Here is a 14644-nt window from a genome sequence, read left to right as displayed (position 1 = left end):
TTAGTGAACCTCTATTATTTTTTCCTTAAACACCTTTCTGGTTTTAATTAAAGAAAACCTTTTTCAGTCACCTATAAGAAAACCCCATCAGACTAACAGCAGACTTCTCAGCAAAACCTTACAGGCAGGCTAGGAAATAATGGGGTGGCATTTTCGAAGTACTGAAAGAAGAAAAAACTGTCAGCCAAAAATTTTGTATACAGTAAGATTAAGCTTCATAAATGAAGGAGAAATAGCTTTTCCCAGGTAAGCAAACACTGAGGGACTTCATCACACTAGTCTGACCTTACACAAAATGCTCAAAGGAGTCCTAAACATGGAAACAAAAGGTTAATATTCGCCATCATACAAAGACACAAAAGTATAAAATTCTCAGGTCTTATAAAATATCACACAAAGAAGGAAGAGAAATGAATCAAATGGCAATTTGGCAGAATTCCACCAAACCACAAAGAGAAAAAGAAATAAAGAATTTATCAAACAACTAGAAAATAATTAACAATATCACAGGAGCAAAACCTCAATTATCAATATTAACCGTGACATAAATGGATTAAATGCTCCACTTAAAAAATAAAGATTGGCAGAATGGATGGAAAAAACAAAACATGATTTAACTATATGTTGCCTACAAGAAACTCACTTTACCTATAAAGACATATATGGACTGAAAGTGAAAGGGAGGAAAAAGACATTTCATGCAGATATAAAGCAAAAGTGAACAGCAGTAGTGATACTTAGATAACACAGACTTTGTATCAAAAACAGGAAAAAAGACAAAGAAAGTCACTACATAATAATAAAGGAATCAGTTCAGCAAGAGGCTAAAACAATTCTAAGTATATATGCAGCCAACACCGGAAGGCTCAGATTCATGAAACAAATATTACTAGACCTAAACAAATATTACTAGACCTATTACTAGACCTAAAGAGATCGACAGCAATACAGTAATAATGGACAACTTCAACACCCTATTGACAGCATTAGTCAAATGGTTGAGACAGAAAGTCAACAAAGACATATTGGACTTAAATTGGACTTTAGACCAAAAGGACTTCAACAATCATTTACAGAACATTCTACCCAACAACTACAGAATATGCATTCTTCTTATGAGCACATGGAACATTTGCCAAGATAGATATCACATGTTAGGCCACTAAACAAGTCTTAAGAGATTTTTTAAATCAAGTATCTTCTCAGACCACAGTGGAATAAATCTGTAACCAGTAACAAGAGGAACTTCAGAAAGCATAAAAATACATGGAAATTAAACAATATCCTCTGGAATGATCATGGGATTAATGAAGAAATTAAGACACATTAAAAGATTTTTTGAAACAAATGAAAATGGAAACACAACACACTGAAACCTGTGGTATACAGCAAAAGCATTGCAAAAGGGAAGTTTGTAGCATTAAATGCCTATATATCAAAAAAGCAGAAGGATCCCAAATTGATGACCTATCATTCTGTCTCAAGGAATTAGAAAAGCAAGAAAATACCAAACCCAGAATTATCAGAAGAAATAACAAAGACCTGAGCAGCACTAAATAAAAATAAAGACAAAAAAAATACAAAAGATCAAGGAAATTAAAAGTTGGTTCTTCAAAAAGATAAACAAAATTGGTAAATTGCTAGCAAGACTAACCAGGAAGAGAGAGGATCCAAATAAACAAAATCAGAAATGAACAAGGAGATATTACAACTGATACCACAAACATACAAAAGATTGTCACAGACTATTATGAGCAACTATACACTCACAAAATAGAAAACCTGGAAGAAATGGATACATTCCTGGAAACATACAACCTCCCAATATTGAACCCAGAAGAAATAGAAATCCTGAATAGACCAATAACAAGTACCAAGATTGAATCAGTAATTTAAAAATCTCCCAACAAAAAAGAGTTCAGGACCAGATGGATTCACAGCCAAATGTGTACAAAGAAGAATTAATACCAGTCCTCCTGAACCTGCCCCAAAAAATTAAGGAGTAGGGAATTCTCCATAAATAATTCTATGAGGTCATTACCATCCTGATACCAAACCAGGCAAGGACACAACAAAAACAGAAAAGTACAGACCAATATCCCTGATGAACACAGACTCCAAAATCCTCAACAACATACTAACAAACCAAATCTACTAGCATATCATAAAGATAATTACCATGATTGAGTGAGTTTTATACCAGGGATGCAAGGATGCAACATACACAAATCAATAAATGGGATACATTACATAAACAGAATGAAGGACAAAAATCGTGATTATCTAAATAGGTACAGAAAAAGCATTTGATACAATTCAGCATCGCTGCATTATAAAAACCCTTAACAAACTAGGCATAAAAGGAATATACCTCACAGTAGTAAAGGCCACAGCCAACATCACACTGAAGTGCAAAAAGTTGAAAGCGTTCCCTCAAAGAACTGTAACAAGACAATGATGCCCACTTTAACCACTCCTATTCAACATAGTACTGGAAGTCCTAACCAGAACAATAAAGCAGGAGAAAGAAATAAAAGTTATCCAAATTGGAAAAGAAGAAGTAAAATTATTCCCATTTGCTGATTATATGATCTTATATCTAGAAAAACCTAAAGATTCCACCAAAAACCTCTCCAATTTGATAAATGAATTCAAAGTTTGAGTATACAAAATCATTGTACAAAAATCAGTAGTGTTTCTATTCACCGATAATCTAGCTGAGAAAGAAATCAAGAAGGCAATCTCATTTAAAGTGCTACAAAGAAAATAACAAAATATCTAGTAATATTTAACCAATGAAATGAAAGATCTCTACAAAGAAAACTACAAACCAGCGATGAAAGTAATTGTAGAGGATACTGACAAATGGAAAACCATCTCATGCTTATGGATCAGAAGAATTAATATCATTAAAATGATTATACTGCCCAAAGCATTGTACAGATCCAGTGCAATCTCTATCAAAATACCAACCCCATCTTTTACAGAATTAGAAAAAAAAAATCCTAAAATTCATATGGAACCAAAAAAGTGCTCAAATAGGCAAAACAATCTTAAGCAAAAACAACAAAGCTGAAGACATTACATTTCCTGACTTCAGATTATACTGTGAGGCCATAGTAACAAAACAGCATGGTACTGATATAAAAATAGACACATAGGTCAATGGAAGAGAGTAGGTAACCCAGAAATAAAACCATGTATTTACAGCCAACTGAACTTTGCCTAAGTTAACAAGAGCATACACTGGGGAAAGGACACCCTCTTCAGAAAAAGGAGCTGGGGAATTGGATCAGCATATGCAGAAGAATGAAACTGGTCCCCTATCTCTTATCATATACAAAAATCAACTCAAGATGGAATAAAGACTTAAAGATAAGACCTGAAACTATAAAAAAAATACTCAAAGTAAACCTGAGGAAAACTCTTCTGGACATTGGTCTAGGTGAAGAATTCATGACTAAGACCTCAAAAGCACAGGTAAAAAAAAAAAAAAAATAGACAATGGGACTTAATTAAACTAAAAAGCTTCTGCATGGCAAAAGAAATAAGATAGTGACAGGAGGCTGAGGCAGGAGAATCGCCTGAACCCAGGAGGCGGAGGTTGCAGTAAGATGAGATTACACCACTGCACTCCAGCCTGGGCTACAAAGTGAGACTCCGCCTCAAAAAAAAAAAAAAAAAAAAAAAAAGATAGTGAGCAAAGAACCTGCAGAATGGGAGAAAACATTTGCAAATTGTGCATCCGACAGGGGACTAACAGCCAGAATTTACAAGGAACTCAAACAGCTAAACAACAACAACAAAAAAAAAAACACCAAGTAATCCCATTAAAAACTAGTCAAAGGAAATGAATAGGCATTTTTTAAAATAAGACATACCGATGGCCAACAGGCATATAAAGAAATGCTCAACATCACTAATCAGAGAAATGCAAATTAAAACCACAATGAGATATCATTTTACACCAATCAGAATGGCTATTATTAAAAAGAGAAAATAACATGTTGGTGAGGATATGGAGAAAAGGGAACTCATGTACACTGTTGTTGGGAATGTAAATTAGTACAACTTCTATTGAAAACAGTACAGTTTTTTTTTTTTTTTTTTTTTTTTTTGAGACAGTGTCTCACTCTGGTACCCAGGCTGGAGTGCAGTGGCGTGATCTGGGCTCACTGCAACCTCCACCTCCCGGGTTCAAGCGATTCCCTTGCCTCAGCCTCCCGAGTAGCTGGGATTACAGGCAAGTGCCATCACACCTGGCTAATTTTTTTTATATTTTTAGTAGAGACGGGGTTTCACCATGTTGGCCAGGCTGGTCTCAAACTCTTGACCTCTAATGATCCACCTGCCTCGGCCTCCCAAAGTGCTGGGATTACAGGCATGAGCCACTGCGCCTGGCCAGTATAGCTATTTCTTAACTGAAAATAGAACTATCATTCAATCCAGCAATCTCATTACTGGGTATCTAGTCAAAGAAAAAGAAATCATTACATCAAAAAGATACCTCCTCTCAAATGTTTATTTGCACCTCTATTTACTTTGGCAAAGATGCAGTCAACCTAAGTTTCCATCAACAGATGAATAGGTAAAGAAAATGTGGCATGTATACACAATGGAATAATATTCAGAAATGGAAAAGAATGGGTCAGGTGCAGTGGCTCATGCCTGTAATTCCAGCACGTTGGGAGGCCGAGGCAGGTGGATCACTTCAGGTCAGGAATTTGATACCAGCCTGGCTAATGTGGCAAAACCCTGTCTCTACTAACAATACAAAAATTAGCCAGGCGCGGTAGGTGTGCCTGTAGTCCCAGCTATTTGGGTGGCTTATGCATGAGAATCACTTGAACTTGGGTAACAGAGGTTGCAGTGAGTCAAGATCGCACCACTGTACTCCAGCCCGGGGGACAGAGCAAGACCCTGTCTCAAAAAAGAAATAAGGAACGAAATAATATTTTTTACAACATGGATGGAACTAGAGGCAATCATCTTATGTGAAACAGCTCAGAAACAGAAAGTCAAATATTGCATGTTCTTACTTATAAGTGAGAGCTAAATAATGTGTACACATAGAGGTAGAGTGTGGAATGATAGACAATGGAGATTTGGAAGGTTGGGAGTAAGTAGGGGTAGATGATGAGAAATTACTTAATGAGTAACTATGTTACTCAAGAAATGGATATCCTAAAAGCTCTAACTTTACCACTCTAATCTATGCATGTAACATAATCACACTTGTACTGCACACATTTATACAAAGAAAAAAATAAATAAAAGCTTTTTCTAGTTATTAAGAACTACATTTTAACAGTTACCATCTCAAACTTTTAAATGAGAAAATTACATATGTTGTACACTATATCCTTTGGCCAGTGAATGGCCCACCTTCATGTGAAAAAAATTCTCCATAAGGATGAAACTTTGGAGGAGCTATGTGTGTAACGGGAGAAAGACAATACTTCCTTGGCCAGATCATATCAACTTTTGTGGTCTGCAAAATGTTAGTAATAGTAGTACTAGCCTTTCAGTTGCTCTAGTCTGAGGTAAGTGTTACTTCTCTGTAAGACTTAAGATTTTACATTTAGCAAAAGATCTAGTTTACCATTATAGATGTGGAAAGAATAAGATGCAGTTGATTGAGATTCTAGATCCTTCTTAAACACTCACTCTGGTAAGGGGAAGGCTGAGAAAGGATAGGACACTAACCCTGCCAAGAACTTTTAAGTTGGGAGAAAAAGGTTCAGTGAGAGATCCAGGGGCAAACCTAAGTTTCAGTATAACTTCCTGCATCACAGTTGAGAGTTTAAACTGCTAAGATATTTTGTTCATTGTAAACCGGCAAAGAAAAGCAGAGAGACAACAGTCAAATCCGGAAAATATGTAGAACTCCATATGCTATTTCAGCTTCTAATACCAGCATCAGTTTCTAGTTGAAGAACTATTAATACAAAAATGGAAGGATACAAGAATAGAGTGTGAATGTGGCCAAGAGGAAGAGGACCTGACATATGGAGAACTTTTCCAAACAGCTAGTACTTTTCTTAAAGAAATACAGAGTTTATTTCCCAGAGAGATTTCTGCAAATACTCTGTAAACAGGACTCAGTATTTTGTCAAATATTTGGGTTTAGTTTTTGAAAATTTAAAGAATATCCTAAAATTTAGGCCTAATCAGGATGCTAAAGATGAATTGATGTGTAAGTATAATGCTCTTCACACATGTTTATAGCTGATATAAGATTATTAATAAATATGTACATTTTATGTTAATTCTTCTGAAGCAATTTTGAAGAATATAATGCTAGAATCACTGCTATATTAAAAATTCTAAACTTGGGATACATTTTTAATTTGAACAGATTATTAGCACCTTGATAAAGGACTAGATGTTAACAGACAAAGAGAATGTGAAGATATTTGTTGAGGTGGAAAAAAAAAAAACTGGGATTATAACGTTTAAAGGCTTGCTTCCGGAGAACTCAATGAGCAAATCAAGAAAGTATAAAAGTGCACCTAGTAGCTTCATTATGCTAATGTTAACAGTTGCTGAATTATGGCAGATAAGCCTGAAATTGGCAAAATGGTAACTCTAATGACATTTTTCACAAAATTCAATGTTTTTATTTTAATATAATTTAATGTCACATTTTGGCAAAAATAGCATGATTCAGCCAGGCTGGCTTATGTGTCTCCATATCTTACAAATGGCAGTCACAAAATTTTTCTAACTTACGCTTCTATCTTAGTCCGTTTGGGCTTCCATAACAAAATCCTGTAAACTGGGTGGCTTATAAACAATAGGAATGTATTTCTTATAGTTCTGGAGGCTAGGAAGTCCCAGATTAAGACATTGGCAAATTCAGTGTTTTGTGATGGCCCACTTCCTGGTTCATAGGCAGTCATCTGTTCACCCAAACCTCACATGGCAGAAGGGGTGAGTGGTCTTTCCCTGGTCTCTTTAAAAGGGAGCTAATTCCATTCATGAGAGCTCCACCCTCATGGATAAATCAATTCCCAGAGGCTTCTTATCCTAATACCATCACTTTGTGGGCTTGGATTTCAACGTACAAATTTTAGGGGAACACAAAGACTTACCATAGTAAACCTCCTACTTCAGTTTTTGATCAGTGTTTCATATAATGTCTTAGAGATAGCTCCATAGGAGTATGTAGGGAACTGCCTCATTCTTTTCAGTGGTTGCTTTGGTTTCTGTTTCTTTGAATGGATAATTTATTTAACCAATCCCTCATTAATGAACATTTAGTACTATAGTAAGTATCCTTATGTATATATATTATTTTGTACCTGTGCAATATATCTGTAGGATAAATTCTTACAGGTGAAATTGCTGAGTAAAAGAGGTTGTTCTTTTTCATTTTTATAAGATTTTGCCAAATTGCTATCCATAGAGGTTGCTATCTATAGAGTTATATTCCCTACAAAGAATTATGAGAGTAAAAAATGTATTAATTATCAAAAAATTACAGTAATTATCAGAAAAACAAATAATATTAATTGTGTGACTACAAATGACTTCTAGACCCGTTATAGTAATATGCAAGTTAATTCTTTAATGTTGATGGCCTGCCATCTGCTACCTACTATACTTTGAAGTAAATGAGCTTCCATTTCAAAAACTTAGCGATCCCATTTTTAACACTTAATTTAAATAACCTAATACTATTACTAGCTAACATTACCCAGGAGGCTGAGTCAGGAGGATCACTTGAGCCCAGCAGTTCAAGACCATCCTGGGCATCATAGCGAGACCATATCTCTAAAGAAATTAATCCTTTTTTTAGCCAGATGTGGTGGCACTTGCCTTTAGTCTCAGCTACTTCAGAGGCTGAGGCCAGAGGATCGCTTGAGCCCAGAAGTTTGAGGCTTCAGTGAGCTGTGAGCACACCACTGCACTGCAGCCTAGGTGACAAAATGAAACATCATTCTCTTTATAAAAATAAAACAATTTCCTAGCATGTGTCAGGCATTGTTCTAAGTGGTTTATGTATTTCAACTTATTTAATTTTCACAACAGTCCTACAAGCAATTATAATTGTTTTCCCAATTTACAGGTGAGGAAACCGAGGCCCGAGATATTATGTATCTTGGCAGAGCTGGTAACTTGTAGGGCTAAACCCTAGCCCTATAAGTTATTTTGAAAAATCATGCTGAACACACATATACACATCTATAATTTCTTAAGTTTGTATTCACACTCTCTTCGCAAATAATCCTTATCTTTCTTGTATCTTTTTGTGCTTGCAAACCTGCCTTTTACAGATGCGGCAAATTAAAACAGAAAGTTGTTGGTTTCGTTTTTGTTTTGTCCTGAGATACCTAGAAAATTAGAAACCAAGTTGAAATGGTCTTATGACAATCCCAGGTATGATAAATAAATGTATCATAATTTAACATTTTTCATTTTAAGTTGATGACCCTCAAGTTATTTCAGAAATGTGCCAAAGAAGCTCCTAAGAAACGTTTATAATAATAAATGTTAAAATGTTTTTTTTTAAAAAATAACTTCCTGTGGTTCTTTCAGTAAGCTTTCATGACACTTTTTATCTGCAGGCAAGTGGCTGTATTCTCCTGTTTCTTGACATGCAGGCTTAGGTGAAATATTGTGGGCATAAAAATTGCATTTGGTAGGTCTGCTAGAAAGGGGTCATGTAAAAGTCATCTTTGATTTGTTAATGGAATTCTTTTTTAGATGTAGTATATGGCAGTAGTGATGTGCATCCTAAGGGAAAAACCGGTCTCTTTTGTAAAGGTTTATTTTCATATTTATACACTGTAGTTCTGTTGCGTGTTTTTGATTTAGTAACAATTTATGTGTTTTTCTGTCGCAGAGCACTGCAGCCTGTGGTGTTGAGGCTCACAGCGATGCCATCCAGCCCTGCCACATCAGAGAGGCCATTCGACGCTACAGCCACAGGATTGGCCCACTTTCCCCATTCACAGTACGTAATAACAGAGTTATAAAAAGTTATATTTATAATATGAAAGAATTTTGATTTTCAAGTGGTCAAATGAAGAAGCAATGGAATTGTTGAAAGCAATTTGTGGTGACTGTAATTTTGTTGTATAAAAGTGGCATAATTCTCTTGGGAAATGAAAGTCATTTTCATCTCTTTTTGGAAGGACACTTTTTTTCTACAAAATATTATTTTCTTTCAATTACAAATTAAGTTTTTTTTTGTTGAGGTTTATAGTTTCTATTTTTCAAAGCTTAGGTTTATAAAACGTTATTCTCAAATTATATGTATCCAAATATTGCTAGTAGCACTTTATATTTTAAAATTGGTTAGATTGGCATTACCACTTCTATCAGATATCCTTCTCCTAAACATGCTTTTAGTTGGAAGAAGAAGAGATATTTCTTTACTGGCTTTGAACTAAGCTGAAATGCAGACAGCCTCTTACATCTTCAAATGATTTGAAAACTTATAATCAGGGTTTTGTGTTGTTTTAATGGGGAATTAAAGACCTGATACTTCAACAGTCTAAAGAAAGTGTGTGCAGGTGTGTGTGCTTTAATTAAATGCTCATCTTATGGCCCTTTAAAAAAAAGATCTTATTTGTGTTAAGAGAAATTTCTTCAAGTCCTACTCTGTTTATAAGGAAGTAGTTCAACAGAAAGTAAAGTTTGATATACCTAACTGAGGAAAGTCAGATTTACTTTTTTGATACTCTGTTTTAACAAGCTAATGAAAATGTATAACATTATATGTAAACAAATGAGAAAATAAATAGTAAGTATTACATAGTATACATTTTTACCTGAGTGGATTTTACTATTCATAAAAGTCATGATTTTGTCTATATTATCTTTTTTCCTTATGTTTAGTTAAATAGAATGCTTTCTTTCCATCCTTTATTTTTTTTAGTTGTTGTTAATTATGTAGATAGATTCTCTGTGTAACAGGAAGAACATGTTTTATAAATGTCTCCAGAAGCTCTCTGTAATGGTGAAACTTTGCACTTTTAATATTTGAAGTTTATCTTATATAAGAACATGATTTTAATATTGCTGATTAAAGCAATATATCCTTTTCATGAATGTTTTTAAAGTCTTATAATTGAAAAGAAATAATTAAATCAAGTTTCTTTTACATGATGGGTGAAGCTGTTTTAAATGACAGGCCAAAAGGAAGATGAACATGAAAAATTATGAATGAGAAAAATAAGAGATAATTGGAAGTAAGAATTTAAAAACCAACTGAAAGTGAAAAAAACTTATAATGAAAGATTAAAAATATCAAATCCATCGATAACAGTCAAATAATGACGAATAGGTTGAGACAGTGGAAGGGAAAAAGAAGAAAAAAGAGACAGTGTTTGATAATAATCTAGAAGCAATTAAAAGATAGCAAAGGGAAACATGATTTTTGAGAAATAACCTAAAATGGTAACTAAAAGTAATGAATAAAATTACATAAAGGAAAATGTATCTGATACAAGGAGAAAACGCCCTAATCATGAAGTCTGCATTATTTCCTCAAAAAGAAGCGGTAGCTGCTTCTCTCTTCAAAGTTTTTGTTTTTAAAATAGACTGGACAGATCACCTGAGAGCCATCTTGGTTGATGAGACTATTTACATACGTGTGTGTGTATATCTTTTCCCCCATGTCCAACCTGGTACTTATGTATTACTACTTTTACAATCTAAGACTGTAGTATTAGTATATGATAAAAATGTACTTTAAGCTAGCTTCAGATATTGCCTAAGCTAATTTGGATCTAATAAACATAAAGAATGGGCTTTTTAAAACTGATGACACAATTTTAAAATGCTTAATTTAAATACATCTAGAAAATAAAACAAGCCATGACCTGGAAGGTTCAGTTAGCCGCTAGTAGAACAATCAAAATCAACAACAAATGGTAACAAACTCCACCCCAGAGGGGCACCCAAGGTGTTATTATTCCTCAGGAGGGGACCACCACCTGGAAAGGTCTCCTCCATTTTCTTCAGCTATGAGAATTTGCGCACTACAAGAGTGAATATGCCTGCACTTTTTTTTTTTTTTTTGAGACGGAGTCTCACTCTGTTGCCCAGGCTGGAGTGCATTGGTACGATCTCAGCTCACTGCAACTTCTACCTCCCAGGTTCAAGCAGTTCTCCCTACCTCAGCCTCCTGAGTAGCTGTGATTACAGGCACCTGCCACCATGCCCAACTAATTTTTGTAATAATTTTTTTTCTTTTTTTTTTTGAGACGGAGTCTCACTCTGTCGCCCAGGTTGGAATGCAGTGGCGCGAACTCGGCTCACTGCAAGCTCCGCCTCCCGGATTCACGCCATTCTCCTATCTCAGCCTCCTGAGTAGCTGGGACTACAGGCACCCGCCATCACGCCTGGCTAATTTTGTGTGTGTTTTTTAGTAGAGACGGGGTTTCACCATGTTAGCCAGGATGGTCTCGATCTCCTGACCTCATGATCTGCCTGCCTCAGCCTCCCAAAGTGCTGGGATTACAGGCGTGAGCCACCTCGCCCAGCCTAATTTTTGTAATTTTTAGTAGAACTTCGCCATGTTGGCCAGGCTGGCCTTGAACTCCTGACCTCAGGTGATCCACCCACCTCAGCCTCGCAAAGTGCTGGGATTACAGGTATGAGCCACAGCGCCCAGGCTACCTATGCTTTTTTATATCATGAATTGCATGACCAGGGTGACACAGGTTTCACGGTATATAATACATAAATCTTTCTTTTAAAGTTAAAAATTATCTCATTAAAATGGGATGGATTTGTAGACTGTGTGTGTCAATAACGCGGCCACCCTGTCTTGGCTCCCACATACCTCAAGCTGCTAAAAAAAAAAAAAGGGGAGCTCATGGTAGAAACTTACCATGATTGGGGATGCTGATGTTCACTTCCCTAAGGTCCACTCTGAGGACCTGACATGGTACTTTAAGCTGCAGTGGGGACACTTTGCCACCTTGGCTTTCAGCTGCAGCTCCTAACAAGAGAAAAGGTATGTGGACTGCTTTTATAGTAATCATAGATTGACACCTATATTTTCATACAGAAAGGCTGAACTGACTGCCTCCAATGTAAAATGTACTTCATAAATTAAAATGCCAATGAACAACTAGTTTATATTTATGAAGCATAGAGATTTTGTCTTCATAGCATGTCATCCCAAATCTAGAGTTTTTGGTATATATTTAAATGTAACATCTAATTTAGAATACCCATAACAATGTGTATATATATATCCATTTACCAATAATTTGATATTGTTAATAGTTTACATGGAAACATAATTCAGATAGTATATTTAAAAATCTGCTTTTAGCAAGTCATCTTTCTGTCTACTTTATGACTTCTGAAATAATTTTATACCAAATGACATGATCAATTTCAGGAATATAATTCATTATATAAAGAATTGTAAGTGAATTTTTCACCTTAGGAATTATTTAAAGTGATAGAAGAAAGGAATACTTAAAGCCGTGTTAGCTGGGGAAGAAGGAGAAGAGTACAAACAATGCTTTGAATTGTAGTAGCTCCTGGAGTAGGAAGTACACAGGGAGAATGGCATAAACATCAGTCACCTGCCACACACCTGTGAACACCACATTCATGTGTGCTGTGGAGACACACACCATCCATCCCCACTCAGCGGTTAACAACAGTACTCTCTTTGGCATATTGGTTTTCATTGGTGATTTGTGTCTTTTCTGTATTCTCATTTATTCTCAATCCTACACAGAAGAGAAGAGAAGGTATCTTACCTTCTTAAGTAATTTTCCTAAGTCAAGCTATTCATTAGATTAAATTAAATTAAACCAGAGCTAAGATTCAGGCCTTCCAACCCCTAGCTTCAAACACTTTCTCCTGAAATACACACTTTTGCAACTGTGCCCACCGTACCTCACTTTCTGTATACACACTGTAAAGAACCTTTAGAGAAACTAATTTTACTTTTTTGCTTCTTGTTTTTCTTAGTTCTAAAAATCACTTCAGATTCTATGATCTGCAGTATTCTAGAGTGCTTTTGCAACCTAGAATGTCCTGAGTGATTTTGATGCTTGCCATCTTATATTGCATTTTTATTCATAGTAGTTGATAATGTGTGAAGTTATATTGTGTGGTGATTAAGAACTTTGATCCTGGAGCTAAATGGCTAGGGTCCAGATCCCAGCCCTGCTACCTACAAGCTGAGTAGCCTTACACAGGTTTCTTCACCGCTTAATGGCTGTTTCCTCATCCCAAAAATGAGGATATTAGATTATACTTCATGATAGGGTTTAAGAAGTACTGTGAACTTAATTAACATATAGTAAGCTCTTAATAAATTATATTAGTAATAGTGGAAGTAGTAGTAGCTACGGTATATTTTTTAAAAGACATAAATAATACAAAGTAAGCGGAAACCATTCCACTCAACCACACTCAAATGCGTGTGCCTGTGCACACACATATGTACACACTGAGGCTATCTGGCCTTACTCTATAAGCCCGGAAAAAAACTAAAAATTTCAATAATAATGTGGATTATTTATGGACTAATAGTTTGTACCATTAAAATTTAAATACCATGTAAAAATTATTGTTCCTGAAAATAAATGTTCATTTTTACTCTTTGGATTAATAACGGTTAAAGAATATAATTGTTTTTTTAATCACTGATCATCATAAATAAGTCTTAGCAACTGAGTGTACATACTTACCACCCGATTTTTTGCATACTAGCTAGGTTTTGCATACTAGCTCTGTGGAACAGAAATCTAAAGAACAAATGGGTGACCTAATTTATAAAGTTTCTTCAATTTCAGTGTTTGTGATTTTACATATTTGCATAAGTTATTGAAAAGGTTTTCAGAAATTGATGAGTATATCAAAGTTGATACATTTTTTAATTACTGGGCTTATTTTTCTCAACTTTTAAAGTTTCTTCAGTTTACTCATTATGAAAGAAATGCTACTGTTAGAAAATTATGAAAATATAGAAAAATAAAGAATAGAATAAAACTTACGTCCTAGAGATAACTACTGTTAATATATCACTACCTTTTCATCCTGCCCTTTTTCTTTGTATATACATATTAATAATTTAGCAAAATTGAGATTATTCTAATATTGTTACTTATCATTTTATAGTATATTATGTAGTCCTTAAAAGCATGATTTGTAATAGCTTCATAATACACATTATACATCTAACTGTACCTTTATTCACTTAACCATTCCATTTTGTTCTTTAGGTTATAAATAGTGATAGTGGATATTCTTGTATGTAAATATTTATCCATCTATCTAGTTGTTTCCTTAAGATAGATTACTAGAAGTGAAATTCCTGGATCAAAGGATTGGACCTTTTAAATTTCCTGATAATCTTACCAAAATAATTCTTAGAAAACATGAATGACTTCATAATTGTATAAGTGATATATGAGAGTATAAACTCAAATCAGCGTTGAATATTATCAGTTTTATTTTTGTCATTTTCCAGGCAAAAATAAAGTAGCAATTATAGCAGCTAATATTTGTTGAGCACTCATGCATCATGCACTGCACTGTACTGACTCACACAGGCCTCATGATGACCTTAACAAATAGAAACTATTGTTAATTTATAGATGAGAAAACTAAAACTGTTACTAGCCTTCCCAAGTTAACATACAGCTAGTGAGTGATAGGA

The 14644-nt window shown here is 34.8% G+C and overlaps 1 protein-coding gene across 6 annotated transcripts in view; it reads left to right on the top strand.

The window, feature by feature from the left end:
* The window catches only part of SUPT3H (SPT3 homolog, SAGA and STAGA complex component), a 557715-nt gene that overhangs the window by 431306 nt on the left and 111765 nt on the right, over positions 1–14644 (top strand). For all 6 annotated transcript variants that reach the window (XM_063707642.1, XM_063707643.1, XM_019030076.3 and 3 more), the window contains one exon: positions 8849–8959. In XM_063707642.1, the coding sequence (XP_063563712.1) occupies positions 8849–8959 (111 nt within the window). The remainder of the gene's footprint in view (positions 1–8848; positions 8960–14644) is intronic.

This window comes from Gorilla gorilla, chromosome 5, assembly GCF_029281585.2.
Source record: "Gorilla gorilla gorilla isolate KB3781 chromosome 5, NHGRI_mGorGor1-v2.1_pri, whole genome shotgun sequence".
Classification (NCBI taxonomy): domain Eukaryota; kingdom Metazoa; phylum Chordata; class Mammalia; order Primates; family Hominidae; genus Gorilla; species Gorilla gorilla.
Note: the sequence above shows the minus strand (reverse complement) of the source record. Positions and strands in the feature narration are given on the sequence as shown.